Source organism: Zosterops lateralis, assembly GCF_965231275.1.
Source record: "Zosterops lateralis genome assembly, chromosome: 1".
Classification (NCBI taxonomy): domain Eukaryota; kingdom Metazoa; phylum Chordata; class Aves; order Passeriformes; family Zosteropidae; genus Zosterops; species Zosterops lateralis.
This window is the reverse complement of record NC_139762.1, coordinates 44,893,276-44,915,266: the sequence shown is the minus strand read 5'-3', so window position 1 is coordinate 44,915,266 and position 21,991 is coordinate 44,893,276. Positions and strand designations below refer to the sequence as shown.

Genomic DNA, 21,991 nt, shown 5'->3' with positions numbered 1-21,991 from the left:
TGAGAGGAGTTGCTTACTGAGGTGAAAAGTGCTGCATGTGCACAATTGTGTACCATAGGCACCAGAAAACCCTGCTGCAGAGCGTCTAGTTGCTACTGTAATTATTGTAGAGACAGATGATGTCACTGCTAGAGGGCAAATCGAAGAGCTTCATGTCATCAACTTTATTCATATCAAAGCAGAAGTGCTTTAAAATCTGCTATTACAGAGCAACAAATCTGAACCTTTACTTTTGTTTGGAAGTTCTAGACGTACTGAAAGCTCCATTGTTTTTCAATAAGATAAAATGGCAAATGTTGAATTGTTTCTTTAAAGTACTTTATTGCAGTGCCACAAGTTGCTTGGAGACAAGATATTTTCTAATCACAAACAGTCTGTGGATTTTACTAAGCAAATTGTAAATATAGCTGAAAAAATAAAAAAGCTATGAACTTGTCTACATGTAGAACCTTTTACTCCACTGGAGAAATTTTGTTTGATTTAGACACAGCAAGACAAAACATCTTTCCTGTAAGTGAGATTCAGGGTCTACTTTACTAAGGTATTACTTCTTTAATGTACCCTAATTAATTCTGAAGTTACATCATCTGAACCTGTAATCACATTGTCTATAACTGGATCCTTTCTAAAAGTGCATATGCATTTTCAAGTATGACTATCTGTTAACAGAAGGGTGTCCCTACAATAAAACTCCTTCCTGACAGCTCCTGCTGCAATAAGAATTGCCTTATCTTTTGAAATCCTTTGTTACAGCTTAGGCTTGAGCAGCATAAACCAGACAAGTCTCAGACACTTCCGATTTTACTTTCCATCAGAATCTACTTCTTTTTGTAAGAAGCTATCTTGGAAAAACACATCCCATTCTGCTTCTTGAGAAGTGCAATTGACCAATTTTCTAGTATTTCAAAACTGGTTCTTACTGCACATTATCAGTCGATACATCTTCATTTGTCAAGCATCTGACTTCCTCTAATAAAAAACATAATTTATCCTAAAGTGGGTACCAGCAGCACTATGGCTGTGGTAATGCAGAGTTCAGTATCAGGTAACCACTGACTGTGTATGTATTTATTATCTATATATATGCACATAAAGGAGCCGGGATGAGTTTTGCATTTTGTTCTGAACTTTTCTCCACTGTTAGTATGCTTATAATAGTAACCAAGCCAACTCAGGCTTGCTTCCTAGAGCTGCTTTAATATATTTGACTGCAATATAGATATTCCTTCAAGTTTTTGCATGAGGATCAAAATGATCAGTTACAAGCTGAAGCTAAACCATCTGATTTAGGGACAGCCTTTCACCTTTTTCACAGCTTTGCATCAATTTGTTTTACAATAAAATCAGGGACATGTAAGACTCAAATCTACCAGTTGATTATGATATTTCCTAAAATAGATAAAATGGAAATGTCATGGATAGTACTAAAAGCTTTTTACTGAATGAGAAATAATTTTTAAAAGGTGGATACTTAAGTAGCCGAAGTTATTACAAGAAATGCAATATTTGGGAAGTGCTATATTCTCACAAGCATTTGTTATTCTGATTTATGCTATTTAATGTATGACATTTAACATCACTATATATAATTATATCACATTTCAGCTGTGATATTGAGAGCTGATCTCTAGATCACTATCTCAGTGATAGCTGACTAAAGCTCCTGGGCTCCGTGTTGCAACCCACAGAGTATGAGTGCAAGTCAGTGCAGCAATGTATTCACGTTGCTGTGATGCTGTGTCTGAGCTAAGCAGCTCCATCCCTCAGCTTTCTCTCTTTCTGAATCTCAACAGGACTCATTAGCTTGAGCACATTATATCTGTTGGTCTGACTCTGCTGTTGGCACCTGTTTGTATGGTTGTCTTGGTTTTTAAAGAGACTTCTCCATGGTATTGTAATTCACAGTATCCTCTGCAGGACTACAGGATGAAAAAGCATTGATTCAGTCTTGAAGCATATGACAATAAGTAGGATTTGATAACAGCAATATTTGTGCTTACTATGCATATGGTTTGTGACACTCAAGAGCAGTTACAGAAACACATTCCCTGACATCAGAAGCTTACATTCTAAACAAAATATATTGCACAGAAAAGATCAACATACAAAAATCAGAATCATAAAGCAGAATCATTGTTTTCTTACTTTTAGTGTACTTCTTGCTAACATAGAGGATTGTGAACAGAGCAATGAGTTAAAGGAGTTACTGTGACTTAAAAGAAAAGATAATTAAGAGACTGATAGCTTGAGGAATTATTCTAAGAATGGCCCAAAGAAATGCAGAACAAAGGATCATTCATGACTGGGAGCTCAGAAAAATAGGAAAACAGGGTAGCAACAGAAAATAGATTTTAATATATTTACTTATCCATATTATTGAAGTTACAGACACTGACCAAGATGCTGTTGCACTAAGCTTCTTGCTTGATGTCTGGCTATGTGGCAGAAATTATCCCACTTCTAATTTCAGTGAGAGCTATAGAGGTGTAACTCCTTTAAGGAACAGGCTGAAGACTTTTATTAGCTGAAGGCCAAGGTCAAAACTCATGCATAAATTTGCATGAATAAATGCAGGAACAGTATGTCCAAATGCTGGTATGAGTCTTTTTCATACAGTAATTGCAGCTTCTGCTCAGTAAAACTATTTTTCCTGTGCATCAGCAAAATAGCCTTTAATCGGAAGTAAGGCATATATTACATAATGCAGTTTTGAAGAAAGACTTGTTGAGCATCAGTGGGCTAAATGGTAGTAGGCAATATAAAAAAAAAGCATAGGCAATAACATTCCTTCACCCCACTGGCTGATGTAAGATTGATTAATAGTAGTAGTAGAATAAAGATAAAAATTTGAGTAATTCCATCCATCCAGTAATTCCTATAATAACAAGTTTCTACAGTATTTCTCACTGCAGATGTGTAAAATTTTAGGAGCTAGGCCACAGATACCTCAGCTGTTCAGGTTTATTGAATATGCTTTGGAGATTATTTTGACCAGAGCAAGCTGACGGATATCTGCAACTTCAAGTATTCTTTGATGTCTAGCTGCTCTCTCTTTCATTTCTTTACCCCCACTTTAAATGTCTTGGTAGTTGTTTCTGCGCCTGCAGTGTCCATAATGATAAAGGAGGTAGAGTAGTACAAGGTTGAAAATGGATAACAAGCCAATAGCAACATTAAATCCAATAAAAATATCTGTGAAGAACAAAAAATAAATGAAAAGGGAGTTAATGAAAGACATACATGTGTACCATTTTATATGCAAAGCTAACAGTCTAATTACATATATGTACAATGGAAATATTTCTGGGAAAATCACATTTACTGACACATGCAACATAAGAACATATACTTCAATCCTAGAAATTTATAGATTGCTTCCTGTGCATAGGTAAATCTTACTCCCAGGTTTCCATAGGGCAGGAGGGACTATGTATAGTTAATGAAAAAAGAAAAATAGTTTCATCAGGGATCAGCAAAATGCTGAATATATGCAGGACAGGGGAAATAACAGGACTATTAAAAAGTAACATGTATTGCTTTGCTCTTCTCCTCCCTCCCAGAAATAATATTCAGGCAGGGAGAGGTTATCATCTCTCAGCTGTTAGTAGATCATGGATCAGCTGCACTCAGTACAACTGCAGAAATACAGATACACAAATTATATCATGCATTTGAAATCCATTTTTGCTTTGCATCTGCAGAAAGTCTGATGCACCCAACATGAACAGGACCCTCGTATAGCACCCACATCCATATTTCTCTTAGACAATTTCAACAAGTGGAGATCTAGTTTTGACCACAGCCTTTATGCAGCTCCTTTTGTGAATATGCTAATTTAATTTCTACTGACATTCCTTGTCCATAGTAAATCTGGCCCACACTTAAAGGGCAATCTATTGATTGTGTGAAAGGTACAAAATTCAGAGCCACTGATAAAATATCTGCCTCCATGTCCTATGTGGAAAATACAGAACTGTTACACTACCTTTCATTTTGTCTTTCTTCCCACATTCTTTTGACCAGTTTTCTGCAATCACAGGAGAAACTAGTTCAGCAAACTTCTCAAGTGGACAAGAAGAGGTGCACCCTGGCAGAGTGAGGAGATAAGGATCCTTTGAAGTGTCGTTCCGATAATGCATTTCGATGCTATATTGCCTGATTAACAACATTGAAAAGATTTTAAAAAAATGTTCTTAAATAGAATGTTTCCTACTTTGAATCAGCATGTTGGAAATAGGCTCTAACATCCTGCTCTAGAACCTGCTCTCCGGGAGTGGAGTCTTTGTGAAAGACATCTGCAAAGCCCACTTTGCCAAAGCTGGTTATTTAACTGCACAGATCACTAGTCAGCTGAAATGGTCTTTCTGAAGGCTCCTTGAATGGCACCAGCACTGGGTTTTTCTAAGCCAACTGGCTTATTATGAGAGTTATGTCTTGGAAATGTTCTTGCTTATCATCTGAAGAATCAGAAAAAATATTTTATCATTTTCTTCCCTCTCATAAGGCTTGTTTTACCTCTTCTTCTTGTATTTCAAAGCATACATGCACACCCAGAAAATGTAATTTTCTCTAGTTTTTAATATGACTTTGTGTCTATGGGCTGGTCAGTGAACTATCTATTTAATTCAAAATTGTATCTTCTCACAATATTTGAGAGAAAAATGGTTTGGGGAAGAGGGTAGCAAATTCTAAACACTCTTTCTTGAATAGATAAGAAGATACTTGCCCATTGCTTTCTTGGTAGAGTTCAAAAAACTGGCAAGCAGCATATGGTGGCAGTTTTCCATTGAAAATATTGAGAGCAATCTGGAGGGCCCCAACTGTGGTGTCATGCTATTGGAGAAAAAAAAAACCCCGAAACATCCTTTACAGTCAATTAAGTTAACCAGCATCCAAGTCATCCAGAGTAATTAGACAAGAGTAGAGATGGAGTAGAAAGGAAGACAAAATAAAACCTGTGTAAATTTGACCATAAAAATGTGTTCAGTATATTCACCATTGGGAAAAATGTGTTAACTGATTACTACAGACAGCAGGAGGCATTTCCAAAGAGTTACTGCAGTATGTGTCTGACACCATCTGGCAGGATTTTGGAGACAGATACTGAGGGAAAGCAAGATGTGGTTTGAGTAATAAACCTAATTTTTCAGTCCATTTTCTCTTTTCCTTCCTTTGGTAGTGTTTTTTGCTCCAAGGTCAGATTAAGTCACTGTAAAATAATCTAGGGCATTTCAAGAGAAAGTACTTTTTTTCAGGTGGTATACCAGACAAATAGTTGTGTGCAAAGACTATTCTCCTTGCTTCCACTTCAGATTTTTTTCAAATCTCCCTTCTGTTTCGACTCATACAATGAAATCTCAATTTGGCTTCTATTTTTATGGGATCAGTTACCCACCCACATACAGTTTCTTCATTTATCCATTATCCCTGCTTTTGCAGGGATCATAGGAAGACGAGCTGAAGGGAGGAAGTTCAAGCACTTTGGTGCATAAATTTTGCAAGTATATATATATATATATACACACACTAGACCTATTTATATTATAGTCTAGCAGCTATGATTTAATTATTATTCAGGTTCTGAAATTTTTTTAGGCTGATCAGTTTCAAAAATAACTGTGCTTGAACTCAGGGTATTAAAGCAGAAGTGAAAAATCTGGATATACTGCTCTTTCCTTTTCAAAAAGAACACGGTACTACTAGAATCATGTAGAAAGGATAGTGAGATTTGAGGTATCAAGTAGTTTCTGTAGGACAAAAGTTTAAATGGGGTAGGACTCTGGCTTGGAAAAGGAAATATGGAAGAGCAGTGACAGAAAATAGCAAATTCATTAGAGACCCAGAAAAAAATGAATAAAAGAAGGAGTATTTTTTTCTTTAACACACAAGTCGTTGTCACAGGATGTTGCAGAGTCCAAAAGTATAAATGCATTTAAAAAATTATTAGGCAAGTTGATGCAAGACAGTCTGTCAAGAGATACTAAACACAGGGACAAATTCTGTCCTAAGAAGTCCCTAAGACACAGATTGCTGGAAGGTTTTATCACTCTCTGCTGGCTTTATTCACACATTCATCCCTGCCTTTGGCCCTTGTTAGAGACTGAATAATGAATGAGCTAAGCAGATCTTGGCCTGATGAAAGTGGCCCTCTTCACTCTCTAAAATAAATAAAATAATAATAGTAGTAATAAAAATGAACCCACAGAGGAGAGGTTTGGAGGCACAGCTGAAGTTCTGCTATGTGCCAGTATCTTTGGAGCACTTCAGGAAAGATGCAACTAGTAGAAATTGCACCATTAGGTTGTAGGAATAATGAATAATAAAATATATCTTTTTTTTTTTTTTTTTGCCAAATATAGTTTAAATAAAACTGAAGTGAGATACATGCATATACTGTGTTCCTGTACTGATTGGTGCTCATCTTGGTAGCTGAATGAAACTGTATTGTATTATTCTTTCATTTAACTTCACTGGTAAAATCAAAGCAAGATGTATGAAAGATGAAAATACTCACTGCAGAGTAGACCTCCATTTTTCTTGGTTTTGAAGAATTGACAGCTTGTTTAATACTGTTTAAAATAATATTCACAAGGACACCTTAAAAGATGGAAAAAAAGGAAATGGAAAATGAAGGTATAATGTTTGAAGGGAAACAAAAAAGACAAAACATTGTGAGTATGACAATGTAAGACATCTACTGGAGCCTCATACTCATTTTTTTAGCTTACTAAAATTTTGTAAGAGAAGATATTACAGAGGAGAAATATATGATTCATCATCCAGGTCAAATGAAGAGGCAGGATTCACAGGAAATAGTCTAGAACCATCCTGAGAACTGAGTATAATGACTCTTCCAGTTCTGTTATGCAGAGATCGCACCATCCTTTTTTTGTTTGTTTGTAGTGTTGGAATAATAAAAACTGTGCTGGTCTATTCCTCGCTACATGCCAAAGAAAGATTTTAACTATTTACTTCCAACAAGTTACACATTATTGATTCTTTGTTTTTTCCAAAGCTCTTTTGTACTTCTTCTCCAGCCCAAAGGTATTCTAAAGCCAATGGGTAAGGGCAGCAGAAATTCCCTGAAGCACAGTTTATATCATTCTAAGGTAAGAGGATGTAAATGGTATCCCAGTGAACATTAGATAAATAGTTCTGACCACGTGATACGGTCATCTGCCAGCTAATAGGATTTACTGCAGATTGGAGCCTGTAATTTGTATATATTGGATCCCATGATGTCTATGCCTAGGTGACGGATCTGCTAATAATTCTTTACCTAGATCTAGGCTGCACAGTAGGTGCATTAGAAAGCCTGCCTAGCCTCAAATGTTCCAGCCTGCAAATATGCAAGCTTAATTGTTTGGATTTCCTGCTCATGGATACCTGAGGATCATATGATAAATTCCTAGGTTGTGTCCTGAAATAGTGTCAGAAAGTGAAGCACAGTCTATATGTCCCAATTTTGGAGCTAAGCAGTAGTTCCTAGTTCTTGTAGTTCTTGCAGTAAAGACATAACTGGAATCTCTCAGCTTTTATTCTGATCAGACTGTTTTGGAGTAGCTTTAAATCACTCAGAGAACTACAAATATGTTGCCAGTGTTTCGACACAATCTCTTGCCAGTACATCAAAAGGAAAACAAAGAACAGAAAACAGTTAGAAAAAATGTTGGAGAAACAATTGAATCTAACTTACTATAAGATAAGTAATGATCATAACCATGAGGGCCTGGTTTATTCCCTTAGTTTCCTATAATATTTCTAAAATTCCCAATCCCTTAAAAACTGGAAAACCTGAAGACATTAATTTTTACACCTTGTTGCGGTATTTTTTCCATGCAAGTGCCAATGTTCAGTGCTTAATATGACATCCAATATTAAGTCCATCGTTTCAAATCAAGGGTTTGTTTGAATAATTTTGCATTAGTAAAGTGACAGGTTGTTGCATTATCTCCTCCATTCTTAGAGTTATGCGATTTTTGATTTACCTCCTTGTAGTCGTGATTTCTCTTCTGTTTTATAAACCCCAAATAATGAGAGTAAGGCCAATTCTGCCAGTTTTTCCATCTTGTTGATTACATCTTCAGTGGCCCATGCAGGAAGAGTGTAATTGTGAATACCCTAGTGAGAAAGGAAAACAAAAGAATGTTTATAATTCACTGTTTTCCATCATACCATTGTCTGCTCTCACACTACTTAGTTTAGACTTTCTGAGGCTGCTGCAATTCTTTGCACAGTGTGGTTTTACTCCGGAGTATTCCCTGAAACACATTTTGTGGGAATGGGGATCAGCCTGAGGTGAGTGAATGTGCAGGGCAGAAGCACCCGTGTAAAGGAGATTCCTTGTAGGTATAATGTGTTCTTGCTATAGAGATACATGTTTTTGGTGGGAAATGTTGCAGACATATTGTCTTCTTCTCTTCCTTTCTCTGGGTCTTCAGGTTATAAATACCTAGGTTTTTCTGCCTTTCCATACAGTTGTCCACATGCCAGTTCTATCACTGGGCAACTAGAGACAAGTGTCATTCTCCAGTCATGTAACAGTGACAGTGTCTTATCATGTTTAATTCATGTTTAATTACCTCAGTTTGTAGAGGATATGTTCAAAATCCTTCATGCACTGCTGGCAATGACTGGGGCCAAAAGGAATTATTCCATGCTTGGGGTCAGTTTGGGCTTTTTTTAACTGGTAGCAATCACCATCTCAACAAATTTTAACTGATAGAACTTTCATGATCTCTTGTGTTCAAAATCTTAAGTATTTTGATGTTTACCTGTTGATATTTTAAAGCTAATAATTTCATTTCTCTGTTAAAAATCACAAATATATTATAGCCATCATGCTGAATAATTCTACAGCAGCATACCGGGAAGGGGGAAAAGGGAATAATGGGAATAGTAACAGTTCTTAAAACATGAAATGGAAATTACAGTCTCCCAAGCTGTAGACCATGTTTTTCAGTTATCTTTTACCAAAGCACTAAAATACAACTTAGATTCAAATTTAAAATTTATATATATATATATATATATATATATATATATATAAAGGAAAAAAAAAAAAGAGAGAAAAAGAAAATATAGGAGAAAATACAACCCATTCCTGTGAAAACACCTTGCCATGGTTTAATTGAAACCCAAAGTTGGAGTTATATTCTTCCCCGGCATCTATTGATTTATTATTACCTCACAATGTAGAGTATCATATGTATTCCAGAGCTGGAAATTGTCCAGTATTTTAAGGTGATTTAGTTCAAGCCCTGTGTTAACTGCCATTGTTTGTAAAAAATCCTGTGGGGAAAAAGTGAAGAATATACCACAAATACTCAAGACATATGGAACATACATGCAGATTCTCTAACACTCAACCTTTTCACAGAATTTTCACAGAACCACAGAATAAGCTGAGTTTGAAGGGACCTTTAAGGATCATTGAGTGCAGCTCCTGGCCCTGCCCATGACATCCCTAAGAATCACACCATGTGCCTGAGATCATTGTTCAAACACTTCTTGAACTCTGCCAGGCTTGGTGCTGTGACCACTTCCCTGGGGAGCCTGTTCAGTGCCTGATCACCCTCTGGGTGAAGAACTTTTCTCTAATATCTAACCTAAGCAGGGATTTAATTTTTTTCAATTTGTTTTTGCATTTTAACAAAAGAAAAAAATACAATTCCATAACTTCTACAACTTACTTTCCTTCTTTTTTTCTCACATCTTAGGTGTGTTTTTTTGTTTGTTTCTTTGTTTGTTTTCTCTTACCATGTATGGCTGTATTCTATTTTGAAATTCTTTAGATGTTTGTGTTTCCTGCTGAAGTTCATCAAAACGGGGACAGTTGGGCAGAGGAAAATTCAGCCTCTGAAACATGAAAAGCAAAGCTTAGAATAGTTCTAAAATTAACAACACCCCTCTGTATTTTCTGTTGCTGAGATTAATGGTGTAATATTTTTTAGACAGATTCAGGGCTGTGCTAGACCTATTCAATAATTGTTTGTTTGGGTACCTTAATCATGAATTCAGTTAACATAGGTGATAGACTGTGGTAACTTTTCAATGGCTACTTGTGTCTGTGATAGCTTAATTTCCTTCAATTTAACTGATTTTGACGAAAAGAAATTGTACGTGTCTTGTCAGGGGATTGCTTTGAGAAACAGGTCAGGGTCCATGATCAGAAATTTTGAAAAGTTACCATTTTTCTCTCATTTTCTGCATTTCTCCAGATGTAACTTAACTCCATGTGGTACTGGAACCTGAATTGCTTCTCCATCTACACATCCAGGCCTAATCTCTTTGGAATAACCAGTGGATTATGGTAAGCATTTTAAGTACCAATTAATAGACAGAACATGAAACAAGAGTGACAAATTGTTCTCCTGAAATATCAAAAAGCTATGAGCCTAAGGGCTCTGTTCTTCTTTAGGGATATGGTTCACTTTTAATTACTCCAAATGTGCACATTACAAGGTCACATGATAGTACATGTTTGATCTGAACAACATGTAAATGCATGCATCCTTCAGACGCTGAGCTTTGGCAAATATGGTTTATATCAATTCCAGAAAGACAAATGATACCGGATACAGCATAAAGTGTCAGTGAAAAGCCATGGTGAACAAAACAAGCTTGTGCTGGTTCAGTACTTTGTCACATTGCTAGAACATTTTTGACCCAGCACTAGTACTATCCTATAACATTAACAGACTGCAGTTCCAAAATATCTCCAGTGGGAAGTTGGCAGCAGCCACCAACTGACCCCAGCTCACTTTCACTTGGATACGTTTCCAACGGTGCAATTTTTCCAGCAGCACACTGGAGGATGAAAGCTCAAAGTTTAAGTACGAAACTGGGGAATGTTGTTTAATTACACAATGACAAATGTTTCTCTTGCTGTATGTCTTAATTATCCCTCTCTAGATGTTACTAATTAAGCCACTCCCTTTGGCTTCATTAAGCAGTACTCAGTACTGTTGCCTGTCAAGTCTTGATAGAGCTCAGTGGCTTAAAAATAAACTGTGGTTATGGTTTTTTACAAGACTGTACCTAGCTTCAGTTTCCCATTTTGTGTTGCTTGTGGCTTGAAAATACTTTCAAACATCTGCTTGGTTTAACAAGGAAACAATGTTTTTTTCCAGGTGGTTTGCATTACAAAAGGCGTTTTGGGTTGGTGCAGAGCTGTGTTTGAGAGAAGCTTCAAGACTCATTCCTGAAGCAGCCACAGGAGTGATGAGGTACTAGAGACTCATACAAATGAGCTTGCCTTTCTCAAACAGGTTATTTCGTCTCACTGGGATTCCCCTAAGGGCTTTGAGGTGTTATATAGCCAGAGCTTTGACCACTTTGATACTTTTCTGGTATTTTGGTGAAAGAACTTCCTCTGGTGTCCCATATTTAAATAACAGTGACAGCGTTCTTTTCTGTTTAGGAACAAGGTTAAGTTTCTGGCTGAATCACACTTTGCCTAATTAAGTTTGTGGGAACCCTTTCTCTCTGTACCTGTTTTCAAGCATGGTCTCCAAGAATGGAGCAACATCAAAGGGAGAGAGGTGTGGCAGCCCCCTAATGAGTGAGTCCATCCTCTGATGTTGGTGACGGCCAGTTATGTAATAAGGGGGTTTGTACAAATTTCCTTAAAGTCAACTTCTGTCCTCAAAGCCAGAAAGAAGTAAATGAGGCTTGCTGTTATTACACTCAATAGCTTTTTATCCTTATTGGCCAAACTGTTCCTTACACACTCCTTGTCACAAGAGCAAGTGAAATTAAAATCTAAACCTGAGTCAGCCAGAGAGAGCTACATGAAGTAAAACTTCTTCAGGACCTGTTATTCAGGTAGGTCTACTCTTATGATCTGCAGAACTGCTAGGGTTACATTAAATGTTTCTATAGCACTGAGCATAGAAGAGCCCTTTACTGTAATTAGAATGTTTAAGTGCTACCTGAATAGGAAGGTAATAATTTTGAGGTCATTACAATGGCTGGTGAAAATTCAATTCCTTGAATAAACTATGGAAAAAAACTTGCCAAAGAGACAAGGTCTGCCTAGTTGAGTAGTGTTTAGAAAAACACTTGTTTCCTGTAAAGACTGAGGGCAACTTCTCTAGAATACTATCCAAAAGTGGTCTGGTCAGAAGAAATGACCTTGGAGAAAATGGTAGTGTGTATGACAATTCAGGTATTCTGCACCTATGAAAGGAGGATTTTCATGAAGCTATTACAGTTGCCATGACATACTTGCCAGCCAGTACCTGCATTTGATATTTTCTGTTATATTGAACTCAAAAAGCTTAAAAAATGTTTTTTAGCTATTTTCCTTTTTTCTGTTGTTTTGCTTCTGTGAAAGATTAAGACTTTATAGAATGCTTCTAGCCAGTACTCACCTGCTCTGTTGTTTTTTGAAAAATATGAACTGGAATGGGTTGCCAGAGAAGCTCAGGGTTCCAAATTTGGCTGCTAGTTGGTGGAAAGAGGCCAGAAAGATATGACTGGGCACTCATAATGGTGCGATCATAATCTGTACTTTGGATGTAAAACTGAAAATAGAATGGCAAAAAATTAAAATGGAAACTATAAAATAATAGGGAAATTTTACCCAATTTGTCAATACTGACTTTTTGTTTTCAGTTTTATATTTTTGCATAAAATCAAAACAGTGAAACAGCTTTCCAGGGCCCTACTTCAGTTTCACAAATGGAATTGCCAAGGCATCTTTTAATTTGGAATCTAACCCTCGGACTGAACTGAAAGAATAAGAAAGCATGATTTCAAAGAAGGACGTTCTCTATCTTTTGAGATTCAGAGGATCATTGATACATGTAGACATGAGGATGTGATTTAGTGGTGGACAGGTTAACAGTTGGACTTGAAATTCATAAAGGCCTTTTGCCACCTAAATGATTCTATGATCTATCAGTGATACCTCAGGAATGTTAAAGCACTCAAAAACATAAACTTCTCTTGGAAACATAACAAAGGTCTTTTGTGCCTCCCCATAACGCATGCCTCCTATACAGACCAAAATGTTAGAGGGACCTATCCCAGAATGGATCTGTACTGTACGATAATCACATCCAAACAGCTGTTAGATCTCTCTGTTATAGAAGGAGGTGTGTAAGCATGGCCCATCACACAACTGGATAGGCATTTATCTTTCAACAGGGTAAAAAAATAATGGGTCATTGCATAAATTTCCAGCTCATTCATCCTGGAGCTGTTCAGTTTGGGAAAATTAGGTTGTGAAAGCCCCAAACAGAATGTAAGAGCTGAAAATTAGACTTTATTCTGTGTTTTTACCTTGATATAACTCTGACTCTCAAAAATGTTCTTCTATTACCTTAATTTCTCCATTAATGAAATAAATATGATGATGTGTTTTATAAGTCCATAGTTCTGCTATGCCTGAGAAATGTGCTGCAGACGGATCTGCTCTCTACCTCTTGCCGGTTGTATGTGCTGTTCAAGAAGCTGGAATATCGTTTCCTCATGTACTGTCCAAGTTCAAATAGCTGCTGCATTCCAGTCTGTAAGGCAAGCATATAGGTGACTACTAGATTAAGGTGACTAGAGACTTTGAATGTAGAAGTGTCTCTTTTTTTTTTTTTTTTTTTTTTTTTCTTCAGCAATGAGCTTTTAAGTGATCATTAACTGTACAACATACTGTTATTGTGGTTTGACCCCAGCTGGCAACTGAACACCACACTACTGCTCACTCACTCACCCCTGGTGAAATCAGGGAGAGTAAAAGTGGGAAAACTCCAGGGTTTGAAGACAGTTTGATATGCAAAGCAAAAGCCACACGTGCAGGTGAAGCAGAACAAGAAATTTATTCACCACTTCCCATGGACAGGCAGATATTAAGCCTCCAGGAAAGCAGGGGTCCATCCCAGTTACTTGGGAAAAGAAATGACATCAAGCTGAATGTCTGCACCTTCCTCTTTCTCCTGTTTTCATGTTTTATATGCTGGGCATGGCATCATAGAGTACAGTATATCTCTTTGGTCAGTGGAGATTTGCTGTCTCCCAGCTGTATCCCCTCCCTACTTCTTGTGCATCCCCAGACAAACTCAGGGTGGTACAAGGCACAGAAAAACCCTGGAATCTGTGTACACCCTGTTCAGCAGTATCAAAAACATCCCTGCATTATCAGCACTGTTTTCAGCACAAATCCAAAACAGAGCCCCATACCAGCTCTCAGCCAAAACTAGAACAACTGTGTATGTTGCCGGTGATTTAGAATTTTTAACAGAAATGTTCACTTATATCTATGAAGAACTTACGTATTCTGAAATGCTAAGATTGCAACATCTGCTACAGAAAGGCAATGCCCCTGACTCTATAAAAATACTATTTCCACAGTGCTGTAGATCTGTAGACACCGATCAACATTGTCCTTTACAATGTATGTCATTTAGTGACAGTGGAGAGAGGATGATTGACAACCTACTATTTATCATTGTCATTGCTCTGTTGATTGTTCAACCTTATAAATTTGTGGGTTATATTTCATGCCTTAAGTAGCATTCTTCTGTCTTTGCCTTGGTGTACCTGCAGTTGTCTTAGGTTGCACACCAAGACAACCTAAAAACATTTCATTTTTTTCTGTTATTAATTTCTTTCTGTTTTTCTGTTACTAATTATTTTCTGTTATAAATTTCTAAAGCCTGAGCTGAAGTTTTTAACTTTTACCTGTCAGAAAAGGAATACCTTAGTATATAAGTTGTAGTAAGGTAGTAATGTGTTGTTTCAGTGTCTGCATTTTACAGATCTTTCAAGCCTCCTTTCAAACATTAAACACTGAATTCCTCTGTTTCATATTTCTGCACCATGACAGAGTGTTATTAGGAAATGCACTGGCTTCCTTTTGCTCCAGAGCTTCATATGTCAGATACAGTAAAAGAGCTAAGGCTTGATGTTAAAATGCCAGAGCAACAAGTAGGTTCAGTGCATCCTAGTGAAACTCTGGATTGCAAGTGGCCTTGTTAAGAAGACGCATTGTCCCCAGAAGCAACCTTCTCCTGCGAGTCTTGTTTTGTGAATTGATGGTTGTCAGTCCAATGATGAGGTGTGAACTCTTCACTTGCCTTGGTGGGCAGGTGTCATCCCTTTGCCCTGTCACAGAGCTCTAATGGTCATTAGAACTGCATCAATGTTAACATTGTACAGTGTTTAAACTTGTTTATCTGAATGCAGACACACTATGAAGAAGTTGTTGCCTTTATAAAGCTATGATGAACAAGATTTCAGTTTAACAATAGCTGAATGAATAATATTGCAAAAATGTTTATGAATTACTGGTATTGGTATTTGCTAATAGCAACTATCAGAACCTGGGATTTGTTATTGCTTTTGAGACACACACAAAAAACATCTTCCCACTTCCTCTATTAGTAGCATTTTCAAGTTTTTCTAAGAAAGTCAACATACCTTAGTGAGTTGTCCAAATCCCTGGGGCCATTCGCTTTCTTTGTGTGGATCAGTTGGAAAATTTACAATTGGTGTTCGGTCACCGTGTCGGAAAATCTGACAATGAAAACAATAAAACCCTCTTGAGTTCATTACTGTTAACACTCCTTCCTTATCTAACTAGAAATCAAGCATACATTATACTTCCAGTGTCATTTTCAAATGAAAATATCAGAGAGTCTGCAGAAGCCTGGTGAAGTAGGATGTGAATACATTCTTTAAAATCAAGAATATGTTTAATATATAGGAATTAAGTGGGCATAAGTCTGATGATTCTTCCTCCTAGAACATAAAATTAATCATCCAAGACGTTAATGTTGGGATTGTGTTCACTAGGTATGTAGACAGGAAATATGACTGAATTTTGGAAACTCAGCACTTCTGAATATTAAACCAGTTACTGATGTTCTTAGTTTAGTATTTAATTACTTTGTCATAGACACTTGAAACTTTTTGGCAACTGTTTTTTCAAAGCAGTGTCTTTAAAAGTAATTCTATGTACATATGGATCTCATGCTCAGTTTCTCAATCATCCTGAAATATAAAGATGAAAGAGTATAAACATTTACATTGTTAGCTTACTTAATTAATACTTTCTTTATTAATACTTTTGCATGCATATAAAAATATTTTTAAAGTCTGTAGTATTTTATTTCTGTCAAATTCAGGGAGAGAAAAAAGTTTGGTTGCTTTACTATCCTGGACATTCCAGTATGGTGAGTATTAGTGGGACACATTCAATCATATAATTTTTAATCAGAAAAATTAAATTAACCTTTTTTTAAAATTTTCATTCCAGCATACAAGGGAAAGTACAGCCCTAGATTAAATGGTTCTGAAAAAATTAATTATTGCCCCTAAGCAATAAAAATAGAAAAAATAAATCCACAAAAGTTTCACATAAAAGGAAATGCTGGAATACAAATTCCCAGGGCTCCAGATAACCTTTCAGGATGCTGACCCAAATAGTTGGAAAAGTTACCATTGCTCATCCATGTTCCCATCACCAGCTTCATTCCTGACTTAGCACAATAAAATTACTATGTAGCAGCATGGTGTATTTGTTAATAAAATGACATTTATGCCCTAACACATCAGTGGTACATAACTTGTTTATAATTAATACTCTCCATTGCCTAATTAAGCCACATCATTCTTGCTCAGACACCAGAGAGGGTTGCACACACAAGTTAGTTTGCCACTCCCACTGGGAGGTGTTTCATGTTTATATTTTTCAAAGTAAACAACAGTGTGTGACTTAATGTTTTAATTACAACACACACGCTTTCCATTGGCCTTCTCTACTAATGCACACCAACCTGTGCTTGAACAGGTACTTCAGAGATGGAAAGTACTGTCCATTAAAGGCAAATATAATTGGATTTCTCCCTCTGTTCATTTTCTACAATAGATGATAAGGTTTGCTAGAATATAAGTTACCATTAGAACATGTGGAAGACTGCTTATTATATTTTTCGTTTTGCTAGTTGAATTTCACTATGCGGACAACCTGAAATTAATATTTTGCAGCAATTCAAGAAGTGTTTTTCACCCTCATCATCAAGTTTGTTGTTTGGGGTTTTTTTTCCTTCTCTGTGCAATTTTTAGTCCTCTTTAAATCTCTTTTCTTACTAACTTGGATTCTCAGTTGGACCTTTATAACAATTTCTCAGTGCACCTGTAGCGAACAGGAGAATAAGTAAAGAGCTATTTTTTCTGGTGGCTGATTCAGTTGAGTGCAAGGAAAATGAGTGAAAAGGACTTTTGTACTACTGCTCCTTTCTTTTTTCCGATGTACATAGATGCCAGGTAGGATTAGTTTTTCTGGACAAGCTGGTACCTGTGTCAAGAATGAAGGTTAAATTCCCAATTACAATATAGCTGCATCCTCTCGTCCTAAATTATCCAACTTCACAGAAAAGCATTTTTATGGGTAACTGACAATTGTTGAAACTGACTAACATGTTCAAATGACTAATTTTTACATATATTTTAGGCAATACTTAAAAATAGATCAACACTTGGACATAAGTATGCCCTTTTTATTGCTGAAAAATTACTGACAATGTGTTAGATTTTAATTTGGTTTGTGAGGTTTTATATTTACTGTATGACATAACCCTGAGCATGTCACAACAGTCAACCCCTAACAGCTTTCGATAAGCCAGAACAGAATAGCATTTTATCTGAATGGAGGTTAGTGTGCAAAAAGATCAAGATCAAAAGATATATTGAATATATGAGCAGGAGATATAAAGGAAAATATTTTATTTCTTTGTAACCTTAAGAAATTGAAGAAATTAAGAAATTTTAGATTCTCTTTTAAAAAAGAAGCACAGTTTAAGTCCACACAAAATAAGAAATAATTCAGCTCCTTGTTCATATTTCTGCACCTTCATTGCACAGTGTCACATAAATATGATATGAACACTAAGCTGGAAGCAGTAAGAAGAGAACACTTAAAAAAGCAGAACCCCGTTTTTAGGAATTGAAGGACAAAGCTTCTTAGCCAACTGTTTTTTGTATACTTAAGCTTCCCTGCTACTTCTAAAAATGACCTTGATTCAGCTGCAAATGAAACGATGACTGTATGAACAAGCACTTAACCTGAAAGACTAACTTGTTCACTCACAGCTACGTCTTGGGAGACTTTTTCTAAAATTTGAAACTGTTTCTCATAAGAATACCTGATAGGAAAAGAAAGTGTATCCCTACATATCTTGCCTTACTCATCAGTATGTGTTTCTCAACACTCATAATTTCAGTTTTTTAAAAATTAGTTGATTCTTCAATTAATTTAAAAATTAATTAATTTAAAAATATATGTACTGCAGCATTTGTTACTCCTGGCCTACAGATTGCCTTCCTGACCTTTCAGGACACACAGAACATGGCAGAATGAGAGAAGAGGAGCAAGGAAGCGTCATAAAAAGTGAAAAGACACCAGAAATCAAGAAGGAAGGGATGATAGGGGGAATGTACACAAGAAGAGCAAAGCCAATCTGTTTGGTATAATAATTTCAGCACTCCTTTAGAAGTGCTTCACCTTAGTTCTCAAAAGCAGTAGATAGATAATTACACTGATACAGCTTGAATCTGATTTGGTGTCTGGGTTCCATTCAGTCTTGGTGACTTTGTGAGCATGATCACTTCATAGGAAAATGGTCACATGACTCAGACTTTGGCATTTTCTTCCATTATTGTCAGGAGAAAAATCGTAGTGGAGACAAACTGGTGCAGGGGAGAGGGTGGACTGAGAATATGGCATGTGTTGCATACAAATATATACATAACATCTTCATTTAGAAAGGCCATGAATTACAGCAAAGTATCTGTCTCTGAGTATTAGTGAACCTCTTGCAGACACTTTTATTGACAGAGTTAACTTCAAACAAAAAGATTTCTTACTTTGAAGCCAGCAATAGGAGTGAAGAAACAAACCATCATTCTCCCAGTCTGGGGAAACCAGAGATGTAGAAATACTGAGCATGTTTAGTCAAGGTTTCAGATGGCTTGGCTTGATTAGACAAATCACGCTCAGACATAACATGCTCTGTCAATGCTTCCTATCCTGAGTTACAAGAGGAAAGACATGATGAAACCACTGTGCCTCAGAAACCACACCTCTTTGTATATATGACAGGTGAAATATGTGTGTGTAGAGGCAGAAGACCCAGGTCAGAACTTCTTTCAACACCAGCAATAAATCACTATTTAATTTCTACTTGGGGGCCTGATTGTCCTACATATTTCCTATTTTCTTCTTTCTTTAAATTAAAAGTTTGAGTTCTTAAAATTCTGCCTTTAATCTTAAATTCAGTGCACAAGAGTTATGGTAAAAGCTAATGTTTCCAGGTAAGCAAGGAAATTTAAAAAACATTTTGACAAACTGACTTGAATTAGAGCTTTTCAGAGAAAAGGCCATGTGGCCAATAATCAAAATTTGCAAAATTGGCACAAAGTTGGAAGTTGTGAGAAGAGAGATCTCCTTCCCAGGCAACCCTCCATCCCCACAATTCTGTAAGTGAGCAAAAGCAAACATTTATCTGTATTTCTTCTCCCCTGCAAATGTATTTTATGTTATGCATTTCTGCTAAGGAAGTTGTAAAAAGTCATGACAATTTTCACAATGCAGTAACACTCCCAGAGGAAAACATAGTAACTTACAGAGGACAGCTGAACAATGGCTATTAAAGTATGTCAGAAAGATGCCTTTTAGACTTACCTCAACTGTAGTAATACCCTCATTACCCTCATTATATTCCATTCTATCAGTGATATATTCTGGGGTCAATTCCTATGCTATTTATTTATACCAGCAATTCTGTTTCTATGAAAATTCAGTCAGTGAGTTCAGAAGGCAAAATTCAATAGGATAAATCATTCCTTGAGAAAAAAAGATGTATATTGTGATAAGATTTAACCAAGTGTAATGTTTTATGTGATTGGTCAGCCTAAGCAAAATTAACAGGCTTAAAAGAATGTCGTCTTAAATTAAATTTACCTACTATTTTAATGTTTAGTGTGATAAGCTACCCTAGAAATTGTTGGGTTGTTTTGTTTTTTGTTTTTTCTTTGTTAGGTAGCTGCACAGTTATGGTAAGCATATGATTTTGGATAAGAAGTCTCCATCTCCATAATGGTAAACATTTCCAGTAACTTTTTGCAAAGCCATTGCTTTTCAAAACACAGTAACAGCTACAATTCAATAAAAATCTAATTTCTTTCAAGGAGTTAATGCTCCAAGGCTTGCTGTCTACCTGTTTTCACCTGTGTGTCCAGTTCTCCCTGTTATCATTGAAAAAACATGTAAGTGCATTTCTATATACAGAATGATACTGGAATTAGCGTCAGGTCCCTGCTATGCGTGGTGTCTCAGCAGGAGTAAGAACTGGTTTTTCCTGTGCACTCTGGCCTTCCTCCAAGTTGTGCATGCACAATGCAGCCAATAGATGGCTATACATGAGGTACTTTATTTAGACTCAGATGATTTGTTTTGGACACAGTATTTCTGCCTTATACCTGTATGCACACATAATGTCTCAAACAGAGAAAGGCTGAAGGAGAAAATCTTCAATTGCCTGTTTATAAAAGCATTCCAATCCCTTCAACTTTGAACAGAAAATATTCCTTTAGACTAGCTATCCTTTAGACCAACTATCCTTTATCATTATACCTTTTATTTAAAAAGAATGAAAATTACTATGCTTCAACTTTCATAATACAAAGTATTACATTGAACTAATTTCTCTTTTTCTAGAGGTATTTGGGAAAGTGACATTGAAGTAGTGTTAGCTACTCTGAAATAAGAAATGGCCCAGAAAAAGAATTATTACAGTCTGTTTTCAGCCTAACTGAAGTTAATGCAAGGTCTTTCAAATCTCTTCTTAAAAATGCCTGTCTGGTTTTGTTTCTCAGTGTACTGCTGGGATAGTAACAATTCAGTTATTGTGAAATGGAAAATATTTATTTTGTGTTTTTATGTGTGGTAACTTCTGTAACATCATAAGCTTCAGCTTCCAAGCATTGTAGTCCACAATCACTAACTCTCACACTTTGCATTGGAGTGTCAGCTAAACTAAGGAAAAATAGGTAAATATGGACTTCGCAACTCTTAACTCCTCTGCAATAATGCATCTACCACAAAGTCAGTTATCTTGAAATAATAACTGGAGATTAGGAGATGAAAATTCAAATAACTAGAGACATTTTTATCTTTGTTTAGGTAAGCTTTTTAAACTCAGTGAGCAAAAGGGCAGCAGTACTTATTTCTAAGTTTTAAGACAGGCAGAGAAACTGTACACCTTGTTTGATTCAACAGACATATAATTCTGTCTCTGTATTCCCCACAACAAAACAGAAAACAAATCTACTTACTACAACCACAAACTTCAGTTCTCTTGCTGCAGTAGTCTGTTGAAGCAGAATGAGAATAATGTGAAGAGAAAAACACAGGATCCTGGACAAGTTGGGAAGCTGTATCACACCCATCCTGACAGAAGAGGAAAAAAGGTTTTGTAGCTCCAGCTGCAGCTCAGGCTGAACTGCAAGATGTCAGGCTGTACTTTCAGAAGGGGTGGAACAGCTGCTGGTGCATTTCAAATCCAAGAGGAATGTTGTGTGACTACGCAACAAATTGCATCGCCCTTTGTTTTCAAATTACTGTTTACATTCTTTTTAATCAAATCATAATTCAGTTCCTTTTTTTCCTGTAATATTTTTCTCTTTTGGAGTGTGAGGATGAAGTTAAAATACAAAGGAATTGCTAAGCATTCCTAATGTTTCAATCTATCTGTTCTATTTCAAATTCTCTGTGCTTGGAATTTTTCCAAACTATAGCATGGCCACAAGGATGAACCAAAAGCCAGTCAATACTGTTTCTCTTTGCTGCTCAGCTAGTCCACTTTTCAGCTTCCTTCACCTCCCTTTTTTTCCCCTCTTCCACATTATCACTGTGAAATCAGAATAATTATTTAAAACAACATTTCATGCGGGTTAAAATTTCCAGTCTCTTGGATAAAATACTAGAAAAAAT

At 36.4% G+C, this 21,991-nt stretch overlaps 1 protein-coding gene across 1 annotated transcript; it reads right to left on the bottom strand.

The window, feature by feature from the left end:
* Positions 1 to 310: 310 nt before the first annotated feature.
* ACP3 (acid phosphatase 3) lies at positions 311 to 21,512 on the bottom strand. The gene is made up of 11 exons (XM_083873710.1): positions 21,334 to 21,512; positions 15,418 to 15,513; positions 13,428 to 13,514; positions 12,375 to 12,527; positions 9,760 to 9,858; positions 9,187 to 9,291; positions 7,989 to 8,121; positions 6,515 to 6,597; positions 4,727 to 4,833; positions 3,986 to 4,155; positions 311 to 3,192 (listed from the first exon to the last, which is right to left on the bottom strand). The coding sequence occupies exons 1-11, from the start codon at positions 21,445 to 21,447 to the stop codon at positions 3,074 to 3,076; spliced, it is 1,266 nt and encodes a 421-aa protein (XP_083729836.1). The 5' UTR covers positions 21,448 to 21,512; the 3' UTR covers positions 311 to 3,073.
* Between the last annotated feature and the right edge of the window lie 479 nt (positions 21,513 to 21,991).

Excerpts from the sequence above, each read along its gene's own strand:
- ACP3 (XM_083873710.1), bottom strand. The coding sequence starts at position 21,447 with ATGGGTGTGATACAGCTTCCCAACTTGTCCAGGATCCTGTGTTTTTCT. Across the intron at positions 6,598-7,988 it reads GAAATCACGACTACAAGGAG|GTGTCCTTGTGAATATTATT; the intron begins GTAAATCAAAAA and ends CCATCTTTTAAG. Across the intron at positions 3,193-3,985 it reads GAAGAAAGACAAAATGAAAG|ATATTTTTATTGGATTTAAT; the intron begins GTAGTGTAACAG and ends TGTTCTTCACAG.